Source organism: Micromys minutus (assembly GCF_963924665.1).
Source record: "Micromys minutus genome assembly, chromosome: 7".
NCBI lineage: Eukaryota > Metazoa > Chordata > Mammalia > Rodentia > Muridae > Micromys > Micromys minutus.
Genome location: NC_137976.1, coordinates 60,603,497 through 60,626,530, shown reverse-complemented (window position 1 = coordinate 60,626,530; position 23,034 = coordinate 60,603,497). Strand labels below are relative to the sequence as shown.

The window sequence follows — 23,034 nt, the reverse complement described above, 5'->3', positions numbered from 1 at the left end:
ACCAACCAAGTGTCTGTGTTCAATTCTTAAATCCTATTTAAGTATTACTGTGGCTTGAAAGAAAACAGTTGATTCTGAAGTAGTGGGTTTTGACTGAGTTTGCTAATTAAAAAAAAAAACAATTTGGATTTTAATTGTGATAAAAGTAATCCCATTTCAATGTCACATTATTAACCTCAGAGTTAATGCTTATAAAACAAATGTATTTTTCTTTATAATATATATTAGTATCTATGTATTTCATGTGTTACAAATGTATTTTTAAATGTACTTGAAAATATATACATACAAACATACACACATTTTTATATATATTTGAGACAGTCTTGCTACGTTGTCCAGACTAGTTTTAAAAGTCCTGATCCTTCTTTTGACTTAGACTCCACATTATAAAACTACAGTCAGATGCTACCACACACAGTTTAGAATTGTTTCTTATATAAAAACATAAAACAGGTATGGAACTTGACTGGTTTGAAACTTTATAGTTATTTAAAAGATTTCTGGTGGTGGTACTTTTAATCTCAGGACTTGAAAGGCAGAGGCAAAGGCAGAAGGGGAAGCCAGAGAAACCCTGTCTAGAAAAATCAAAATAAAAAAACAAGAACAAAAATGATTTCTAATATTACTAACTTTATGGCACTGGGTTGTTTCTTCTAATATTTAAATCAATAAGGATTATTATGGCACATCAAGTCTTATATGTAAAATTATAAATGGCTTATTCACATAAGAACACTAAAAGACTTTTAGCAGAGTAAGAAACTGTAGGTACGTAAGAGTCATTTCTCAGCACTCAACATAAAACAATGTCAATACACTTGGTCTCCTGCCTCTGCCTCCCAAGAGCTGAATTAAAGGCATGTACCACACTGGTCCAACATTTTTATTCTAAAGTGATGTATGTGTGCACATGTGTATGTCTGTAAAGGCCAGAAGTCAACTTTGGGCGGGTGCTCCCAGGAGCTATCCACTGAGTGGTTTGTTTTTGAGCCAAGTCTCTGCCTGGGACCTGGGGCTCCACCAGTTAGTCTAGGCTAGCTGACCAGGCAGCTCTTGGAATCTTCCTGCCCTCACCCTTCCCATATCCTCCCACATGCATACACACTTCAGGACTGAAACTCTAAGCATTCACCATACACAGCGTTTTACAGGGGTGTTGGGGAATGAAATCAGGTCTTCATGCTTATGTGGTGAGCCATGCACTGACTGAACTGTCTCCCTTAGCTGTAGAATGTGCTTGTTAACCTATTTGTGACCCTATTTAGTTTCCACCAAGTGTAACACTAAATCAAGACCATTTGTTTTTGTGTGTTTTGTTTTTTTAAATCACCCGAGGACTGCATATTTTTAAAATAATCATCTAAATTACTTTATTCTTAATTATAAGGGTGTCTCCATGTTTAGTGTGAATTAAAAGGTTCTATTCACAAAATGAAAATAATTTGACATTAATAAATAATGAACTCATTTTTCTATATCAAATGAAGAGCATCACTTCTAAGTATTAATTTAACACAACGAAGCTTTCTTTCCTTGAGTACCAAAGAGCACTTCAAGGTTATACAACAAAACACTAAAATTTTCAATTATCTGACAATGACCCAAAATTTCTTCTAGGAAACAAAATATTTTTGTTGTTTGTTTTTCCAGACAGTGTCTTACAATATAAACCAGGCTGGCCATGAACTGACAGAGAGCTGTCTGGTAAACACAATTTTAACCACAAATGAAGACAAAATAACCAGTTAAATCTGAAAAGAACACTCTCGTCACAAACGAATAGGTCTCATTTATTAGGTTTGTAGAAAACACTTGATTGTATAAAACTTACAGGGAAAAGTGGCCATATTTGAAAACAGCTAGAAGGATCAAAGTAGAACACAGAATCGTAATGAGCAGCGTCACAGAACACACTAAAGAGGTGTGGATAGTCAGTCCCACTGGGACCTGGACTGTCAAATTCTTAAGTATCTGTGGAGAGAGGGGGACAGAAAATTGGAGACGTTCAGATGTTCAACTATGAATGGGTCATCTACATCAAGCTCCTACCATTCAAGGCTCTAAGGACTTCTCACAAGGGGGGCAGAAAGAATCTAAGAGCCAGAAGATGTGGGAGACAGCAGTAAAATGCATACTTCTGGGCATGCTATGGCAGCTACCTCTATCAGTACATGGCAGCTGGAGTTACCTCTAAGGCCCCACTGCTACTGAAGGAGCTGTAGGAAACTGGCGGTTGCTAATGGAGGAAGAGTCACTCTCTTGGACTCCAATTCACTCGCAGCCAAGGATGGCCTTAAAACCATAATTTCTAGTCTTCCTGCTGAAGGAAACCGAATGGGTTCGCCCCGCTTTTCCTTGCCATTTCGCACCCTTAGAAAGGGTGCCAGCTATGTTGTACTCTGATCCAATGAGGCATGGGACTGCCTTACACCTCCAGCTGCCAATTTAAATGATACCGACTTTACCTACTGCGGCCATCCGTAGCAAAGACAACATTAAAACAGCCAGTGTTCTGTATTAGAATGTAACATGCTAACCCTTTAGTACAGCAGACAGACTCTGACGTGAGTGAGGCAATGCTGTTTAAGAGCAGCATAAAGGCATCTTACTGATTTGTACTGCATGCTTTTCCACTGGCAGATCTCCTCACTCTTCAGAGCACAAGGAGCTGCTACTTCTGACTGAGCCCAGCATTTCAAAATTGGGAACTCTGCAAAACAAAAAGTGGGGGTAGGGGGACATCAGAAAAGAGACAGCATCAGAGGATAGCAATGCCACCAAGCAAGTTTAAGGCAAGAAGGACCTATATAGGAAGATCTTAGCTCATTCCCTTCCCCTAAAGAGAAATGACCAGTTGTTCATGTCTACTCATAAAAGAACATGTTACCTACGGTTTTGTATAAGGAGCCAGACACAAGTGAACCTGAACATATCCTGGAAGTCATCAGACACTTCCAGGAAACAATTACTTGAGTTCAATCAGAAAAGCTGGGACACAGCTTCACATCAATTGGCCTTCCAAAGGAGCTTCAAAGCAAAGGGAGACACACCCCGGCACGGTGGCGTGCACTGTTAATCCCAGCACTCAGGAGGCAGAGGCAGGAGGATCCCCGAGTTCCAGGTCAGCCACCACGACACTGACAAACCCTGTCTCAAAAACACCAGGGAAAAATTATGCCCATTAAGAACTGAGGGCTGAGGCTGGAGAGAAGGCCTGGAGGTTAAGCATTTCCTGCTCTTCCACACACACACACACACACACACACACACACACACACACACACACACACACACACACACACAGCTGGTGGCTCCCAGTTGACTTTAACTGGAAGCTCCTCCAGGGCATCTGAAAGCAGCTTCTGGGTGCTGAACTCCACATATCCACACATCTACACAGACACACAAACATACAAACAACTGAAAAATTCTTAGAATACAAGAGGAGGCAAGAGAGAGAGTGGGTAAATGAGTTAGTCCTGGAGGATGGAGGAGACCGTGACAGAGACAGAACACATGGAATAGCTAGGGGCAGGGGGAAGGCCTGTTTCTCCGTAAATAAAATATGAAAATAAAAACTAGAGCAGGGCGGTGGTGGCACACACCTTTAATCCCAGCATTTGGAAGGCAGAGGCGGGCTGATCTCTGAGTTCGTAGCCAGCCTGGTCTACATTGAGTTCTACACAGAGAAACCCCATCTCAAAAAAACAAAACAAAACTACCTCCAACAAAATATTACATTATGCGTGTGTGTGTGTGTGTGTGTGTGTGTGTGTGTGTGTGTGTACACCGCACCATGTACAATGCAGAGGTCAGAGGAGAGTTTGTCTCTCCTTCCATCATGTGGGTCTTGGTCAGGCTTACCAGCAAGTTGTCTTACCTGAGCTATCTTACAGGCCTGTGAAGTTGCCTTACAACAATTCGCTAAACCACACTGTGGTTTTCTATATGAGCTTAAAATTGTAACAAAAAAGTTACAGAGGAAGAGCATCTGTCATTTCCGTCCTTGTCCTTGACTAAGCCAGTACACCTTTCCACTTATTTTCAACCCTCACCTTGGTCACAGTACATCAGTAAGTCTGGGTTGTTGACCACAATGAGTGTGTCTCCATCTTTCCTATGTGGCCGGTGATAGCGATAGTGCACAGGTATAAAGGCCTGGAAGCAGTCGATGCACTGTGTGTCCTGCCGGGCATAAATGAGGACTTCAGACTCTTTGGACAAGTAGTTGGGGGCTTCTATATTAAAACTTTCTGATACCATCACTGCCTGTGGGAGAGAAAACAAATATCAGCCAAGGAAAAATACTAAGGAAGAAAAAGACAAAAAGTAGACCTGAAGACTGCTGTACACATAGGCAGAAGCATTGGCTGTATCCTGCTATGGGCATTCCTCAACTGAGGTAGAGAACACAGGATATGATGTGTGAACAATAAAAGTACACCAGGGAACAACTATTGACAAAAACCACCCAACTCGAGTTAGGTTAAAATGACTGGTATCATCCCGGCCATTTCCTGTCTTTTGGTGAAGAAAGACGGTACTGAGTAAGACACAGCAGTACAGGCAGGAAGCCAAACAAAGGTCAGCAACTTCTGAGAGTGCATGTAGAGTGGAAATGTGAGAAACGATTTTACTTTTGAGGTGCTGTGGCTCAGGACCAGGGCTTTATACACTCCAGGTAAGGGATCTACCTATTCTCTCTCTTTCTCTCTCTCCTCCTCCCACTGAGCAACAAATTATTCTCTCTCTCTCTCTCTTTCCCTCCCTCCCTCTGCCGCCCCCCCCCCCCCCCCCCCCACGGCAAATGTTTTACTGTTTAGCTAAGGCTGGATTAGAATTTACTCTGCATCTCAGACTGGCTTTTACCCTGCAATTCTCCTGCCTCACCCTTCCAAGTGCTAAAACTTCAGGTATGCACCAAGATTCCCAAACAGGAAATCACATTTTTTAAAAAAAACTTGGAGAGATAGCTCCATAGATAAAAGACTTGCTAAACTAGTCAGACAACTTGACTTCAAACTCTGGCGGACATGGTGGAAGGAGACAGCTGACTCCACAAAGTTTCCCCCTGGGCTATAGAGAGGGCTCAGTGGTTAAGAGCATCTGCTTCTCTATCTTGTAGGCCATTGTTTGCATCTTAGCTTCCATGATGTATACATATAAATGCCTGCAAACTCTTAATTCCAAAAGACCCAACACAATCTTGACTCTGTGGACACTTACACATGCATGTACACATGCACTTACACAAACATATCTATAAAAATCAACAATAAAAATATAAACAAATCATTTTAAAAGGTTGGCCTCTGATCTCTACATGTCTGCCATGGAATGCACATCTACACACAGCACCAAATAAAACAGGCGCTAGAGAGAGATGGCTCAGGTGGTTAAAAGCTCTCAGAGGGGACTTGAGTTTGATTTCAGCTCACAACTGTCTGTAACTCCAATTCCTCTTCTGCCCTCCACAGGCACCCACACATACATGTACACACACACACACACACACACACACACACACACACACACACACACACAGAATTAAAAATAAAATAGAGCTTTAAAAAAATAAAATAAAATGATGTGTTTTTAAAAATGTGCTAAGAGCCCAGCATGGTGAGGTACACCTTTAATCACGGCACCTGGGAGGTAGATGCGGGTGGATTTCTATGAGTTCGAGGCTAGCCTAGTCTACATAATGAGTTTCAGGCCATCCAGAGTTACACAGTGAGACTCTGTCTCAAAAAAGAAAATTAACCAAACAAAAATAAAATGTGTTTAGAATCGTTTTAAAATAAATATCCTAAGCCAAGCAAGGTGCCACATACCTATAATCCCAGCACTTAAGAGGCTGAGCCAAGATTATGACAAGTTCAAAGTTACCCAGGGCACCTAGTCAGCAAACTCCAGGTCAATTTGGACTACCGTGTCTCAAAAATGGATGTATTCCTGGCTGGCCTGGTACTCTTATGTAGACCAGGCTGCCTTCTAACTCAGATATCACCTGCCTCTGCCCCCCGAGTGTTGGGGCTTAAGGCATGTGTTACCACAGCTGGCTATGGCTGCATTCTGATATTTGAGAATCCATAATATAACAGAAAACAGAATTATTGCAGATATCCTAAACAATTACAACTAGTGAAATTCTGCATTATATATTTATTTAGCAATATTCATGTGACATTTATATATTCATATATATACCTGCGTATATATCCAGGGATATGTATGTGTATCTGTATCCAGGGATATTAAATATGTATATGGAAGTGCACACACACTCATGCACTCCTCCTTGTCTTTAGATTTTCTATGCAAAGCTCTGATACTCCTCAGAGAACCATTAACATTAACTCCTTGTCACAGCGAGCATTATAATTTTCCTATTTGGCTGTGACAGCAAGCCCTGTATGCTTTTTACATGGTCTGTCCCTCCTATGCACAGGAATAACAACCCACTAGCAAAGGTCAGGGTTATATACAGACATGAATTATCAAGGGACCTTGGAAGTAACCACATTAAACCACTGTCTCATGAAAGAGATCTACCAAGTATTCAGCCACTACTTCAATGCTTTAATGGCCACAAGGGAGCTCATTACTTTAAAGATCATTCTACCTACTGTTAAAAAGGTATTTGTTTTCCCACGTGGAGACTTGAAGTACTAGCCTATAATACTGGTTCTTGTTTATGAGGTTGCAATACTTCTGTTCCCTATTCTACAGGATCAGATCCTCCAGGAACTGGATTTACAGGCAGCTGTGAACTGGAAACCAAAGGGCAGCAATCACTGTTACCACTAGGCTGCTTCTCAGCCTCTTCATTTGCTCTTCTTAAAGAAGCCTAGCTCTGAGATGTGTGTGTGTCTGTGTGTGTGTCTGTGTGTATGTGTGAATTCATGTGCAAACTTACTTGGGACACCACTATGCCTGCCTAGCTGGATTGTGAGCTTCTGGGAACCACCTTCGATCCTCCTGTCTCCCATCTCCCCACAGAAACACCGGGATTACAGACACTTGCTCTTCAGCACCTGGATTTTACATGAGTTGTGTGGACATGAACTCAGGTCTTCATGCCTGTTGTCTTAGTCAGGGTTTTTATTCCTACACAAACATCATGACCAAGAAGCAAGTTGGGGAGGAAAGGGTTTATTCAGCTCACACTTCCACATTGCTGTTCATCACCAAAGGAAGTCAAGACTGGAACTCAAGCAGCTCAGGAAGCAGGAGCTGATGCAGAGGCCATGGAGGGATGTTGCTTACTGGCTTGCTCAGCCTGCTTTCTTATAGAACCCAGGTCTATCAGCCCAGGGATGGCACCACCCACAATGGGCTGGGCCCTCCCCCCTTGATCACTAGTTGAGAAAATGCCTTACAGCTGATTTCATGGAGGAGTTTCCTCAACTGAGGCTCCTTTCTCTGATAACTCCAGCTTGTGTCAAGTTGACACAAAACCAGCGAGTGCAATTGTATAGCAAGTGATTCCACCCACTGAACCTTCTCTGCAGACCCTTACTTACTTGAGATCTCTCTTCTTTCTCATATAATCACCTAGCACTATGCATTTCTTCCTAACTAGTTTGAGCAGCAAACTATTCATTGTGACATTGTATTTTTACTTGTCTTAAATACACTATTTTTCATGTCCCCGAGAAATATATTAGTCCTTAAATACTTGAGATCTGGAAGATGCCTCAATGTGTAAAATACCCACTGAGAAAACTTGAGGACCTGAATTCAGCTTTCTAGAACCCACATAAAAACCAGACCTGTCGTGTTATCTGTAACCCTAGAGCTGGTGAGGGATGGGAGGGAAACAGAAGATTCTGGTCTGGCTGGCCAGCCAGTCTAACCAAAAACGACCATGCCCCAGGTTCAGTGAGAGATCCTGTGGTAGGAATAGTAGGTGTGTCCCTATTGAAGGAGGCAGGGGTCATGAGGGGAGGAGCAGGCTTTTAGGTTTCAAAAGCCTTCACAAACGCTAGTGTGTGTTCTGCTTCCTGCTTGTGGATGGCTCTCAGCTGTGGTCCAGCAGCCTGCCACAGATTCTGGAACGGTAACTCCAACTAAACTTTCGTTTATAAGTTGTCTCCGTAATGGTGTTTTATCATGGAAATAGGAAAGTAATAGAGACCCAGCCACAAAATATAAGACGGACATATCCTGTGTCAACCTGTGGCCTTCACATACAAGTGCATGCACAAATACAAGTACATATTCAAAGCAAACAGGAAAGCAAAATGCCAGCGTCTTTCTTATTACCAAAGCTGGTCACTATTTATCAACCCTTCATCTTCTCAGAGGCTGAGTCACACATGTATACATTAACTTTCTTAGTCACTAACCTCTGAACTATACCCCTGCAAAGCATTTAACTACCTCAGGCTGGTTGTTTAGTCCTGACAATTGCCACTCGTTTGTTGAAGAATAAGCCTACACTATTGCTAAAAAGTACTTTAAAAACTTAAACAAAACTACAACGTTGTTTTAGCTACCATCTTACTTTAATCCACATCCTAGCGTTCCTGTATTAATTTCTCTTTGAAAACTCTCCAGTATCTGTACCTCTGTTATGTTTCTTTCTCGTAATGAAGCCAACTCATACGGATCCACAAAGAGCCCTGATGGGATGGAATGTTTAATTAAGAGCCGGCAGGTCTGTAGGTCCTCAATGCTTTCTCCAAATTTCACTTTTATTAAAAGGTCTCTGTAAGACAAGGATATTTAAAGTAAATCTCTTCATGCAGATATTAAATAAGAAAGATTTGTTTCACATTCATAATAACGTAGAGACTATATTTCGAATTCATTTTCCAAAAGTAGATTATCGTGTCAAATGAAATACTTACACCACAAGAGATCACCCATTAAATGTTTCATAACTCGTGCCATGAGCCACAGCACAGTGCTAGTGTGAAAACAGCTGAAGATCAAAGAGAAGGCATGAACTCCAAAAGCAGTCACACTTTATACTGGAGAAGAACCAGTATGATCTGAGGGGAAAGCAGTGACCTTCAACAGCGGTACTGACACTGCTTATCTATGTAGAAAAAGACTCATTACTTCATAAGCATCTTCAAGAACTAACTTAGGTCTGGAGATGGCTTGGTGCGTAAGAGAGTGCTGCTCATGCAGAGGACCTGAGCTCAGTGTCAGACCCATGCCCAGTTGCTCACACAGCCTGTAACTCTAGCTCCAAGAGATTAGACTCCTCTCTTCAGGCACCACACTCACACAATACCCACAGGTCCATACATTCCTGCACTCAAGTCCACATGCCTACAGGAATACTCAGCTGCACACACTTACCCACTGGCACACATATATACACACCTAAGGTATATACACACCTAAGGTATCCACACACATACATACAAACACACACACACCTACCTACCCACAAGATCTCATACACACATACAATAAGTCTTTTTTGCTTGTTTTTTTTTTTTTTTTGTTTTGTTTTGTTTGTTTGTTTTTCAAGACAGGGTTTCTGTGTAGCCCTGACTGTCCTCGGACTCACTCTGTAGATCAGGCTGGCCTCAAACACACAGACATTTACCTGCCTCTGCCTCCTGAGTGCTGGGATTAAAGGCAGTCACTACCATCCTTGGCTAAAATATGTCTTCTTTAAAAATTAGTTTAAGCCAGGAGGTGTCTCAAAAAATAAGAATAATATTAGAAAATAATTAATTAATAAAAACAACAAAAATTAATTTAAAATAGGTTACAAACTGGGGGGGGGGGGGAAGTACCTATAACCTTAGCACTTATAACCTAAGGCCAATGCAGAAGGATCTATAAAATTTAAATCCAATTTAGGAGATTTGGTGAGAGAAACCTTATCTCAAAACTAGCAAAACAACGACATAAAATAAGATGCATAATTGTCCCAGCTTTCTGACCAGAGGCAGAGGGGACCCAAGTACAGCATAGTGCTTTGCTTAAGGAAACAGCGAAACAGGTTGTCAGAGTAGCTGGAAACCACAGAATTAAGCCCAGAAAAGGGTTTATATTAAAATTTAATAAACAAATAAAATTCAAAAATCCAAAGAGAAGTTCCTGAATGCTAAGATGAAAGTCCAGAAGCCTAAGATGAAAGTGACCAAGGAGCTGGAAACTAAAGCATTCCAAAACTTCATGCATGATTAACATGAAAGCATTTGAGTTCTGTCCAGTGAACACATAAAACACAAGCATTAAGTACAGACCCCAGTAGGATAAGGTCTTAGATCTAAGTTAGCCTCAAAGTGAAGACCTCTGCAACTTTAAAACTAAACAAACAAAAGTTAAAGGATCAAGCTGATAAATAAAAACCATTACTGACAGCAGAAAGAACCCAAGTCTTTAAAGGAAAACAAGAACTCCAAACAACAAAGCTTTGACAGGGTCAGCATTCATCACAAGCTCCTGAACATGTACAGAGTCAGGACAATGTGAGCAACAGCAAGGAAAATACCAGTCAACAGAAAGAGGCCGGCACGGACCTGCTGTTACGGTCTTCTCATGTGAACGTCCAGTGCTACCTCTAGATCTGGCCATAAAGAAAGTCACTACCAGGTGAGGCCTCTTGGGGATAGGGGTTGTGTTTTGTTTTTATTATTTATTATCTATTTGTCTACTTAACACAAGCTATGGTCATGTGGGAGGGAGGCTACTTCAACTGAGAAACTGCCTGCATCACAGTGGCCTGCATACAGGTGTGTTGAGGAGCTTTCTTAACTGATGATTGATGAGAGAGGGCCCAGCCCACTGTGGGCGGTGCCACCCCTGGGCAGCTGTACAAGACAGCACATTGAGCAAGCTATGTGGAGCAAGCCGATAAGCAGCTCTCTTCTATAGTCTCTGCTTCAGTTCCTGCCTCAGGATTCCTGCGCGGACTTCCTTCAGTGAGGGAGTATGACCTGAGAGTTGTAAGATGAAACAAACCCTTTCCTCCTCACGTGGCTTTTGGTTCACAGTGTTTAATCACAGCACTAGAAATCCTCATGTAGCGGCTGGAGAGATGGCTCAGCTGTTAAGAGCACTGACTGCTCTTTCAGAGGTCTTGAGTTCAATTCCCAGCAACCACATGGTGGCTCACAACCATCTGTAATGAGATCTGATGCCCTCTTCTGGTGTGTCTGAAGATAGCCACAGTGTACTTATATATAATAAATAAATCTTTAGAAAGAAAGAAAGGAAGGAAAGAAGAAAGAAAGAAACCCTAATGTAAGACATACTTCATCCTTGTACCTCCAGAAACAGGAGCTGAAGAAAACCTCAATTCTTTATGATATTATGAAGTGGAAAGTCAAGTAGACCTTAAAAGTTTTTCTAAGGGTCTGGAGACGTGACTCATAGATTAAGAGCTTTTGTTGCTCGTACCAAGGACCAGGGTTTGATTCTTAGAACCCACATGGTGGCTCACTACTGTCTATGACTCCAGTTCCAGGACACCCAGTGCCATCCATCTTCTGTCCTCCATGGGCACCAAGCATGCATATGGTACACATACATACATACATGCAGGCAAAACATACACAGAACGAATAAATCTAATATATTTAAAGTATCTGTAAATATATCTAATATGACCAAGGATTTAAAGATGAGCAAAAACTTTATGAGGGAAAGGGAAGTGTTTTTAATAATTCTTTATCTTGTGTGTGTATATACACGTGTAGGTATGCACTTGTCATGGTTAACATGTGGAGGTCACAGGACAATTTGTGGGAGTCAGTTCTTTCCTTCCACCATGTTAGTCCTGGGGCAAGCACCTTTACCTACTGAGCTATTTCACTGCCTAAGTCTGTTTTTAATTTTTAAAGACTTGGCTGTAACTTCAAAAGATAAGTAAACTTTCTGAATGCCTAATTAAAAGCAATTAGAGACTGAATAATGAGAGACCAAGGAGTTGGAGACAGCAGCAGAAAAGTGTGAAAGCTAGTAACTAGATTGTGTGCTGTGACTTCGAGTTCACTGCTTCTGTTCTTCTTTGCTACCAATCTTTCTTCTTTTTATGCTCCAGCTTTCACATTTAATATTAATAATTGATATTAAAAGTAAAAGCAAAATAAGCCAGGAATCACAGTACATACCTGTAATTCCAGCAGTTGGCAGGCCAAGTTGGATCAACAAAAGTCTCAAGCCAACTTGAACTACACAGAAATACTTTGTCTCAAGAAAGAAAATAAATAAATAAATGAAGACATACAATAATTAAATAAAATTACACATACACAGGTACATAGCAATCAACTATTAATCCACTGTTATTTTAATTAATTATTTCAAATATGACAAATCTGTTACTCTGTAACTTTAAGAAAGTCAGGCTTGGTGGCATACATCTATAGTCCCAGCCCTTGGGTGGATGAGCAAGCGGATCACAAGTTTGAGGTTATCCCAAGCTACATGGCAAGTTTGAGGCCAGCCTGGACTATATAAGACCTTGTCTCAAAACAAACAAGCAAAAAAAAAAAAAAAAAAATTGAAAGAAATTTTCAGTTTATCCATATTTCAATTATCAATTTCTTGCTGTAAATTATAAGACAGTAGTTTAATGTAAGCAGGAAATCAGTGGGCAACCTACCTGTGGAAACCATCTTTCAAAAATTCTTGCCTCAAAATAATTTCAGAACAAGTGGCCCTTATACCTATAAAAATCAAGACGTTAAAAATGAAAATATGCTCGGGAAAAGAAATCTTAATAGTTAAAAAATAACTACTACAGTAGGCTTTACTTTCGAGAAAAGTCTAGCCACCTAACAGCCCAAGGTAAGAGATTTAAATGTATGCAATTTCAGTTACATAGAAATCTAAGCCCAGTAGTACAGTACTGAGGCTGGGAACCGCCACTGGAGTGGGTTGTCTGTTTCCCATCATTCAACAGCTGTGTCTCTGTGGCTGTCCTAGGCATTTAATACAGTTAGAAGCATACACAAAGGACTTCATTCATGTGACCTTAAGACATTACCCTGGCTTACCAAATCATGTTTGATACATGATAGAGCAGCTTTTGTACTCTCTTATGTCCATGTCTACGAGACTTGGAAGATTGTACACAGATACTTTGCGAAGATGTTGGGAGAGTTTGAAAAAAAAGGTGAGGGGAGAAAATGAGGGGCACGTGAAGATTCAAATAGTTCACTTATACACTTGGAATAAACAGAAATTTTCATAAACTGATTCCATACTTTTGTTCACCAAAACTATTACTCCGTGACTAAAAATTCACGACTGGCGGGATGCCACACACCTCGGTCTACATACCAAGTTTCAAGAGAGACCCTTTCTCAAATATCAAAAATTAAACAACAAAACAAACAAACAACCCTAAAAATTCAGTAGCCAGGTACCCTGCTATAAAACACTGGCTAGAAATGTGTGGGAAGAACATTAAAACAGAGTGTGAATCACTGATAAACCTGTTACTCAGCAATGTGAAGCCAGAAGAAGAAACAGTTGGGAAATGCTTGAGGGTCCTACCAACAATATAAATGGGAGTCAACAGTTGCTGGGGGCCAAACTGCAGAGAGAGGGGGGGGGGCTCATGTTGGTGCTGAATTGCTGCCTGGAAGTTGCTTAGTGAGCTCCAGCGTTTCAGGAGTCACCTATTTGGGGATGGGTGATGCAACTTCTTTTGAGTTATCCCTGCCCCTGGTAAGCAACCCCTCACCCATTTTCCTACTAGTAATCCCAATTTAAAAAAACTAATTGGTTTACCAGACTGAACACTGTTACAAAGGTTACCTTTCTGGAGTGAGTAGGTTGTGTGCGTGTGTGTGTGTGTGTGTGTGTGTGTGTGTGTGTTTCTCTAGGAAGTGTCACACACACTACCTCACCCCTTCTCCTACACACGCTGTCTGAGCGTTCTCACACTTCGCTGGACGCCGAGGGTTCGCTGCTTCTCAGCTAGCCCAAAGCATCTTCAGGGGGTACCATAAGCATCCCAAGATGCTGCGTGGCTGGCTGTACTTGTTTAGTCCTTTAGTCACAACGGGGCCAGTACCGTCTCCGAAAGACAAAGCCCGGCTCTGAAGCCCGGGACGGAACACCCAGCAAAGATCACAAGGAGGGAAGGGCCCGCGCGGCCTTTGTTGCGAACCTCCTCCGGACTCGGGTACCCCAAAAGACGCGAATGCTCCCCACCTCCGCCCCAGCTCCGCACACATTCGCTCAGCCCCCAGACCTTTACCAGCGCCAAAGGGGGCGTCGCTGAAGTCTGCGGCGAGCCTGCCGACCAACCCAGCTGCCCAGAGGAGCAGCCAGGCCACGGCGCCGGCAGCCAGGACGCCGGAGCTCGACGCCCAAGAGGGGCGCGCAGAGCAAGCTGCGGGCACGGGAGCAATCTGAGCACGCTAGCGTGCTCCCTCCTTCTCCGGTGACCGGGCAGAACGCTGCTTGCACTACCACCCCAGGACCCCCTATAACTCCAGGTTCCCCAGAGGCCTGCCCTGACCCCGCCCCTCGTTATCCCAGACGGGGCGGGGCGAGAGGCTGCGCAAGCGCAGTCAGCGCTCCCCGCTGTTGCCTAGGGAACGACCCTAGGGGCACCCTGGCGGGCCTCTGGACGCGGCGAGCTGCCTTAGCACTGCGCTCGCCGCGCTCAGCCCCGCTTCCTGTCCACAACCGGATACGTGAGGGCTGGGCCCCCCTGACGCTGAATTCACCCCATGGTTACTCCTGTAGGCTATGGCTGTCGTCGCTTCCAACAGCGTCAGGCTCCATCTCGCCTCAAAGTCGATCTAAAATCTCCACTGTGTAATGCAGTAGGATGGAAACCACCCTCTCACTGCTGTTCAGATTTGCACTTCCTGTACTTCTTCAAGGGTAAGAAGGGTCGCGGAGGGTAGGAAGGGTCGCTTTCCATTGGTAAGGACATGAATCGGGAACTCTATTCCCTCAGGTGCCCCTGGGCGCGCGGGGGTGGGGTGGGGGGAATACTGTCTTTGATCCCTGGTAGGAAAAGTATATCAGGTTTAAAAAAAAAAGTACATTAGGTAAATGTGATGTCTTTCCTCCCAACTGCAGAATGTATTAGCTGGCTTAGATTGTGCTGAACTGCAGATCAGAAAGCTATAAGGTCTCAAAAGTGGGAGAATAGTGGAATATAGCACTACAAACAGACTATTAAATATAGACAAAACAAACAAACAAAAAGCCGAGAAATGGTGGCTCGTGCCTTTAATCCCAGCACTAGAGAAGCAGAAGCAGCCAGATCTCTGAGTTTGAGGCCAGCCTGGTCTACGGAGTGAATCCAGGACATGATAGCCAGAGGTACACAGAGAAATTCTATCTTGAAACAACAACAACAATAATAAATTAAAAGGAAAACTCTATAGTCAAGACCTTACATTATTATCAACTCTTGACAAATATGGCTGTTTGTTTGTGTTTTTAGATCATATAGTGTCTAGAAAGTTTACAAACATTACACTTTAGTGAGGTGAACTAGGAATAGTGATTGGCCATTGATTCAGCTCAAAGGCAAAGCAAAGCAGTATGAAAAACAGCTCTTTAGTATGACTTAACCTCATAGGAGTAAAAAAATCTCATATCTATCACTAAGGGTGAGAACACATATTATGATTCTATATGATAAAAATACCTAGCAACCATAAAATTTGCATTTTAGTAAGGAAACCATATGTATGCTATAAGACTAAATCTTAGTTTATTGGTGTATTTATATTTATGCATATATACATCTATATAGCTAGAAAAAAAAGAATAGAAGTTAGATGAGTATTTCATTTTCTCCTTCCCATTTATCCCTGTTTTTCTACAATGAATTGATATGTTAGTTTCTAAAACAGTGTACCTATAGTTGTCTTCCTACAGAACTAAGTTATATTCTGAAGATATTATTACCTTATGCTACCTTACCTCAACAATTTCAACAGTTCCAAATCATAGCCACTATGTAATTGTAAGAATCTAAGCAGTTCTTATAACTGAGTGGACCTTACTACTGAGGGTAGAAAAGGAAAGAGAGAGCAGAAAGTATTAATCTGAAAATATCTGGGTTTCTTATACCCGGAAAAATACCATACTAGGAAAAAGGAGCTGAAGCGAAAGCCACATAAACGTGACTGTTTTGAAGATGGAGAGGCTGATTATGCACACCCTACCCCCAGCTGTCCTGGAACTCTGGGCAGTCCTACTGTTTTGGCCTTCTGAGTTCTGGGATTACAGGTGTAAAGCACCATGCTTGTTCAGATCTGCCATTTTAACTGTCACCGATACTTAGGTTGTTACCGATCAGCTGGCCGGGGTCATGTTGCTCTAACGAGATAGAAATTATGAGTAAGAGAAGTTCCTAAGCCCTTGAGTGCCCAAGGTCTGGACTAGGAGACTAGATGATTACAGTTCCAAACACTGAGAGGTAGGGATTTAGGGCTCCTGGCTCTGGGTGCTCAGATCAGATGGCTATTGGCATCCGTTTGGCAAGCATTTGCCAGATACCGTAATGCTCAGAGTCCAGTAAGCAGACAACATCTGCTGAATATACAGCTCCTGGGGGCCTTGACTGTTGAGACACTCTATTCCTACAATGGCTAGTATTATGGACTAAGGCCTGAAAGCCTGCGGAGCCATGATGACTGCTTCCTGCTTCTCTGTCTTTGATGAAAGGAGGGTTACTGATGCTCACCGAGGCTTCTGCTCACCTGCTGCTTTCTAAGGCCTGTGCAGGCTGTGGGGTGCTCGTGATGGCTGTCTTCAGCTGTGCTTCTGTACTATCCTCAGAGAAACAGAACTAAAGGAAGGAAGGAAATCAGGGTCTGGTCAGTTAGTTAAAGTTCCACCCCAGGCTGCTTATTGTAAAACCTGTGAAAATGTTGCCCTACCTGGTCTTAAAGAAGCCTCAACACAAACTAACAATTCGAGTAATAGTTAACAGTACTTCATATTATTTAACGCTGTGTAACAGCATTTGACTCCTGCCCAACGCCCCAGGATAGTATATAGGAACCTTAGCTTATATCAATACACAGCCATGAACAAGTCTTACCCTTGTTATGTTCCAGACATGAGCTTAATGAAAATGGACACACTTTCTGCCTTCGTAGGGCAAGTAGACTAACAGAGAAGATACATGATACGTAAAAATAACATCTTGACAAATAAAAGAATTGGTGGGAGTAGGCCAATCTTGGTGCACACCAAAAGAAAGAAAGAATGAATGAATGAATTTGGAAAGCACAAGGTGATTAGATCTGGGCTAGTGGACTGCTCAGCACAAAATGCTCCTAAGTAAAAAGTGCTGGGGATGTAGTATAGCTGGTGGAATGCTTGCCTACTATGTATAAAGCCCCGGGTTCCATCAAAGCAGCCCATAAACCAAGTTTAGTAGCACATGGTATAATTCTAGCACGGGGAAGTAGAGACAGGAGTTTCAGAAATTCAGGCTTATCCTCCACTACATAACAAACTCAGAGCCAGTCTGGGCTACAGGAGACACTGTCTAGAAGAAGGAAAAAGTTTAAAAGAATGTGTTCATAGAAGGTGAATCAGAAATTCTTTAACTGAAACATCAAAACGATTCTGAAGGCCAGCGGGTCAGTTCTTGGGCTCCCAGGAGGTTTGTGTGTAATCCCTGGTAAGGATGCAGCACACTAAGGGTTCCAGACAGAATGGCATTACCTACTCAGAGATCCAGGGAACCGAGGCTGGCCTGGACCAAACTGAACTTTCAGTTATCCCTCAAAGTCTCAAACTTTGTAAGCATACAATCCTGGGCTAGTCCACAGCCAGATCCACTAAGGGGGAGGAGAAAAGATTTATTCAACACCTAGCTCGATTTGGTTGTCCTTTTTTAGGAGATTGTTGTACAGCTGTCCTATTTGTATTATATTTCCTTTAGTTTACCCTGAATAACACGAGAAGATGAAATACATTGCCAAGAAATGTGGAGTTAGGTTCCAGCCTCCAGCTATGATCTTGATCTACGAGAGTGAAACAGAAGGAAAGAGCCGCCAGCGTATCATGCCTGTCCGAAACTTTTCCAAGTTCTCAGGTACTCCTTCTTTATCTTGCCTTCTATCTGGTTTTCCATTTATTTTTATTTATGTATGTGTGTCCATGTGATTGGGTGTCTGCAGACACCAGAAGAGGACATCAGATTCTTTGCAGCTATAGTTACAAGCCTAATTGTTGCTGAAGTTGGGAACCCTACAAGCATTCCTAACCATTGAGCCATCTCTCCAGCCCTTCCCTCCTGTCTTAAATACTTTTTTTTTTAATTTTTGTTTTTAAAGATTTACTTATTTATTATATGTAAGTAGCTGTCTTCAGACACACCAGAAGAGGGCATCGGATCCCATTACAGATGGTTGTGAGCCACCATGTGGATGCTGGGAATTGAACTCAGGACCTCTGGAAGAGCAGTCAGTGCTCTTGACCACTGAGCCATCTCTCCATCCCATTAAATATTCTTAAGTCACTTAACAAAAATAACATGACATCATCAGGTATGGTGACATACACCTATAACCCAAGCAATGTAGGAGGCTACGGCAGGAAAGTTGCAAGTTCAGAATAAGCCTGGATAACTTGAGATAACGTGTCTCAAAGTGAAAGCAAAGAACAAAAGCCATGGGTTGGGAAGGGGTGTGAGTCAGTGGCGGAACACTGGCCTTGTGTACAGGGTCCTGGGTCAGTCTCGCTGAGAGGGAAAAGGAAGAGGAGTGAGGACGGAAGGGGAGGATATCTTAGTTTCATCCGATGGAATGGCAGGTTCCTCAGAGTTAAATCATCAGGGACCGACCTGTGACCATTGTGAGGTAGATCACTTATTACTTATCGACTTCAGTTTCTGTGCTGGTATTGTTAGGTCAACCTGACACAAGCTAGAATCATTTAGGAAGAGGGAATACCATTTGAGAAAATGCCTCCAACAGATTGATCTGTAGCAGACCTATGGTCCATTTTCTTGATTGATTACTGATGTGGGAGGGCCCAGCCCACTGTGGGCAGGGCCACCCTGTGCTGGGTGGTATAAGAAAGCAGGCTGGGCAAACCACGGGGAGAGAGCCTGTAAGCAGCGCTCCTACGTGCTTTAGTTCCTGCCTCCAGGATCCTGCCCTGCTTGGGTTCCTGCTTTGGGCTTTCTCTGAGATGACCGTGACATGAAAGTGTAAGTGAAGTCACCTTTCCGCCCCATTATGCTATTGATAATGGTGTTTTATCACAACAGAAGTCCTAATCATGACAGCCGCCCCCCCAAGCTGTACTTTGTAACGGTTACAGAATTGGTGACTTAATATTTTAGAATAGTTGTATGAGTTAAATAATGTACTACTGTTTAATGATACTAAATTTCCTTCTCTCTCCAAATATTTTTATTTGTAGACAACATTCTATTAGTGTCACACAGCTGCCTCTTAAGAACTATGTCCTTTTTTCTTTTTGGAGGGAGGGGTAAAGGAGCTTTAGTCCCAGCACACAGAAGGCAGAGGCAGGTGGATCTCTGAGTTTGAGGCCAAACTTGGTCTTACATAGTGAGCTCTAACCCAGCAGAGGCATCATAGTCTCTAGAACAATAAAAAAACATGCCGTTTTTATCTTTAGACATTTTCTTCAGTTGAAAGTTTTTAAACATCTTCACAAAGTAATTTTAGGTTAAGAAAGTAAAAAAGAAAAAAAAAATCCACCCTTCCCTCTCCACACCAAAGTTAAGCTTGTTATTTATTTATTTAAAGTGTTTTATTTGGGGGCTGGAGAGATGGTTCAGCAGTTAAGGGTACTTGCTGTTTTTTCCGAGGATCTAGGTTCATTTCCCAGCACCCACTTTGCAGTCATCTCACTCCGGTTCTGGGAGATCCAGCGCCCTCTACTGATCTCTGCCAGCACCGCACATATGGTGCACACTAATACATTCAGGCAAACACTGAACATTTAAAGTCAAAATAAATAAATTCTTTTAAAAATTATATTATTTTATAGTATCTTTTGAGACAAGATCTCTCTGCTTCACCTTGTCTGGCCAAGAACTCATAAATATCCTCCTGCTTCAGCCTCCTAATGTTGGGAGGAGAAACAGTTATAAACTTGTACCACCGTACCCAGCCTGTTGTATTTTTTGCTTTTAAGGCAGGACCTAGTGAAGTAGTCCAGGCTAGCCTCAAACATTCTAGTCTCCCAACTCTTTCAGATGCTAGGATTGCAGGCATGTGTGTGCTGTATGACAAACTTCTAGGTTGAAACAACATAGTTATGTATATTTATCTCAGGTAGTGAATCCCTGACCAAACTGTAAATGCCATTGAAGTTCAACTTAATGAACCAACAAGCTTTACTGGGGTTACTTACAGGAATATGGTTGAGGGGTTACTCACAGGAGCAGAAGTGACTCAACTACAGACAGCTACATCACTGAGGCTTACCCTAGCATCCGTGACAGCTAGCAAGGCAGCTCAGAGGGAGGAGAGTGCCTTTAGTTTCTTTTAGGCTGTTTGGCAGGTCTCAAGAGTCTTTTGTGTAGCTTAGCTCCTTTGGGAGTGACCTCAGCAGTCTTTATTGTTTTTCCTAAGGAAGGGAAGGACCTAGTGAATTTGGTCAGTTTTAGGGATTTCCTGGAGTTATTTTGAACTGTTTACTTCTTGTCTGAAGGAACTTCCCTGTAGGGGTAATGTTTTAATGTGGCAACATGTGTAACTGAGAAATGTTAAAACTCAATTGGTTATGAAAGGGCAGTTCTAAAGCATAATTGATTTAGTAAACCCCTTCAGCCTTCAGCTAGTCGGCTACCTTGGGGCTAGTGAGCTCAGGGTTTTGGTCTGTTTTAGGCCTTGCAGTAGTTTGTCCTGGGTGTGCTGGGTGCTGTACAAATGCTTTTCTCCCTCCTAGATTGCACCAGAGCTGCGGAACAGCTAAAGAATAACCCCCGACACAAGACTTACCTGGAACAGGTGTCTCTGAAGCAGCTGGAGAAGCTGTTTGTTTTCTTACGGGGCTCCTTGCAGGGGCAGAGCTTGGCAGAAACAATGGCACAGATTCAGCGGGAAACCACCATTGATCCCGAGGAAGACCTGAACAAACTGGACGACAAGGAGCTCGCCAAAAGAAAGAGCATCATGGATGAGCTTTTCGAGAAAAATCAGAAGAAAAAGGACGACCCCAGTTTTGTGTATGACATTGAGGTTGAGTTCCCTCAGGATGAACAGCTGCTATCCTGCAGCTGGGACACAGCATCGCTCGATGAGTTCTGAGACCTACTACTGCATGTTCCCACACAGAACAAAGATGGCATCTAGAAAGCGCTGAAACAGTGATAAAACCAGGACACTTACACATGCTACTGTGGCCTAAGAAACACAGAACTACAGGACAGGAACCTGCCTCTAAGGAGTTGGCAGGCAATCTAATCCAATCTAAGAAGGTAACTCAAGAACTTGTAAAAAGATAACTTAGTAATATTACTCAGGAAAAAGAGAAGAGAGAAGGGTCAAAATCCAGTTTCCAGAGGGTGGGCTGGAAAGGCCTTCCCTCAGCGGAGAGGGGAGAGGGGCCCATGCTTGGCCTTGAAATGCTACTGGTGTTTTTATAGAAATGGAAATGAAGCAAAGGGGGAAGGGTCTAGTAAAGAGTCAAGAAATAGGAAAGTCTGAGAAAGGGTGAGTAATTATAGTTTGACAAGATTGGAGTTAGCCTGTGTTCATTAGGACTCTGTGTGTATTAACTCTGGGGTAGGCAGGAACACCTGTAAATGTAAAATGTCTCATAGCTACAGAACATGTGGTGGAAGGCAGGCATTTCTGCTCTGCAATCAGGAAGTATGTTCTAACGTTACTCTGAACCCAAGAGCCACTTCCTGCAAAAGGCTGGTTTGTACAGTGGGAAGTCCGCCCACAGTGAGAGATGGGTACTGCTGTTCAGACCTGTTCGTGAGTTTAGATGTTCAAAGAGCTCAGCCTCACAAGGCCTCAGTTCTTACTAGAATATTATCTGATTGATAGAAATCATGTTTTCTACAAGGAAACTGTTCATTGAATAAAGCTGTGAATGTAAGTGTTAAGTCTCATGGGTTTTCTATCCTTCAGTCTGGTGTTTTGTTTGCCAGGTTTTGGGATGTTGCTAGTTTGTGTGATTTGTCAGAGTAGTAAGCTTTACTATGACCTGTTCTCATGTGTCTCAGTGTCCCTTGTCCCTGTCTGCTCCGCTTTCCTACTGTGTTCCCTTTGATCCCTTCTTCCAAAGTCCCCCCCCTTCTGCTTCCATGGCCCGTGGGCCTCATTACATTCTGTACCCCTGAAAGTTTCTTCCTCTCCTCTCATAGTGTCCTTTCTAACCTCTCTCTCTCTCTCTCTCTCTCTCTCTCTCTCTCTCTCTCTCTCTCTCACACACACACACACACACACACACACACACACAAACACACACACACACACACACACACCATAGGGAGAGAAAATGCAGTATTCCTGAACCTGGTTTATTTGTATAGCATAATGATTTCCTTTTCTCTCCATCTCCTGTAAATATCACAATTTCTTTTCCTTATGGCTAAACAAAATTGCACTGTGTGTAAGTACAGTCAGTTCCTTTACTGGTTCTCCTGTTGATGGATATCTAGGCTGGTTGCATTTCCCAGCTGGAGTGAATAGAGCAGTAACCGTGGGTGCCCAAGTATGTTTGTACTGTGTTGATGTCGGGTCATTCCAGGAGTGGGATAGCTGGGTTGTTTGGTAGCTCTGTTTTTAGGTTATTTTTTTCTGAACCTTCATAGAGACTTCCATGGTGGCTGTGCCAGTTTACATTCCCACCACCAGTGCGTAGATTCCTCTTTCCCTACATACTCAGTAGCATTTAGTGTTATTTGGTTTCCTGGTAGCCATCCTGACTGGGGCTGCAGAGCAGTTTCATGTGCATTTCTCTGATGACTAAGGACATGAACACTTCTCAGTGTTCAGTTCAGTGAACAGTACCAGGCCACTAGCGTTTGTTCTTCCCAGAGCTGTTTATTCAGGTTTTGTTGGCCTACTCGTTGATTGAATGATTTGGTTGGTACTTAATTTGTTACTCCTTTAAGTAATCATTCAT

General features: G+C 42.6%; 2 protein-coding genes across 2 annotated transcripts; one reads left to right on the top strand and one right to left on the bottom strand.

Annotated features, from left to right (window-relative positions):
* Positions 1-1,729: 1,729 nt before the first annotated feature.
* Positions 1,730-14,721, bottom strand: PIGX (phosphatidylinositol glycan anchor biosynthesis class X; the record flags this gene model as incomplete). Its single annotated transcript, XM_080919529.1, has 7 exons — positions 1,730-1,974; positions 2,613-2,713; positions 4,059-4,272; positions 8,575-8,716; positions 12,584-12,647; positions 14,189-14,351; positions 14,707-14,721. The coding sequence occupies 7 exons, from the start codon at positions 14,719-14,721 to the stop codon at positions 1,831-1,833; spliced, it is 843 nt and encodes a 280-aa protein (XP_080775655.1). The 3' UTR covers positions 1,730-1,830.
* Positions 14,574-21,996, top strand: CEP19 (centrosomal protein 19). Its single transcript, XM_080919664.1, has 3 exons — positions 14,574-14,823; positions 17,858-18,010; positions 20,842-21,996. The coding sequence occupies exons 2-3, from the start codon at positions 17,881-17,883 to the stop codon at positions 21,201-21,203; spliced, it is 492 nt and encodes a 163-aa protein (XP_080775790.1). The 5' UTR covers positions 14,574-14,823; positions 17,858-17,880; the 3' UTR covers positions 21,204-21,996.
* The last annotated feature ends 1,038 nt before the right edge of the window (positions 21,997-23,034 follow it).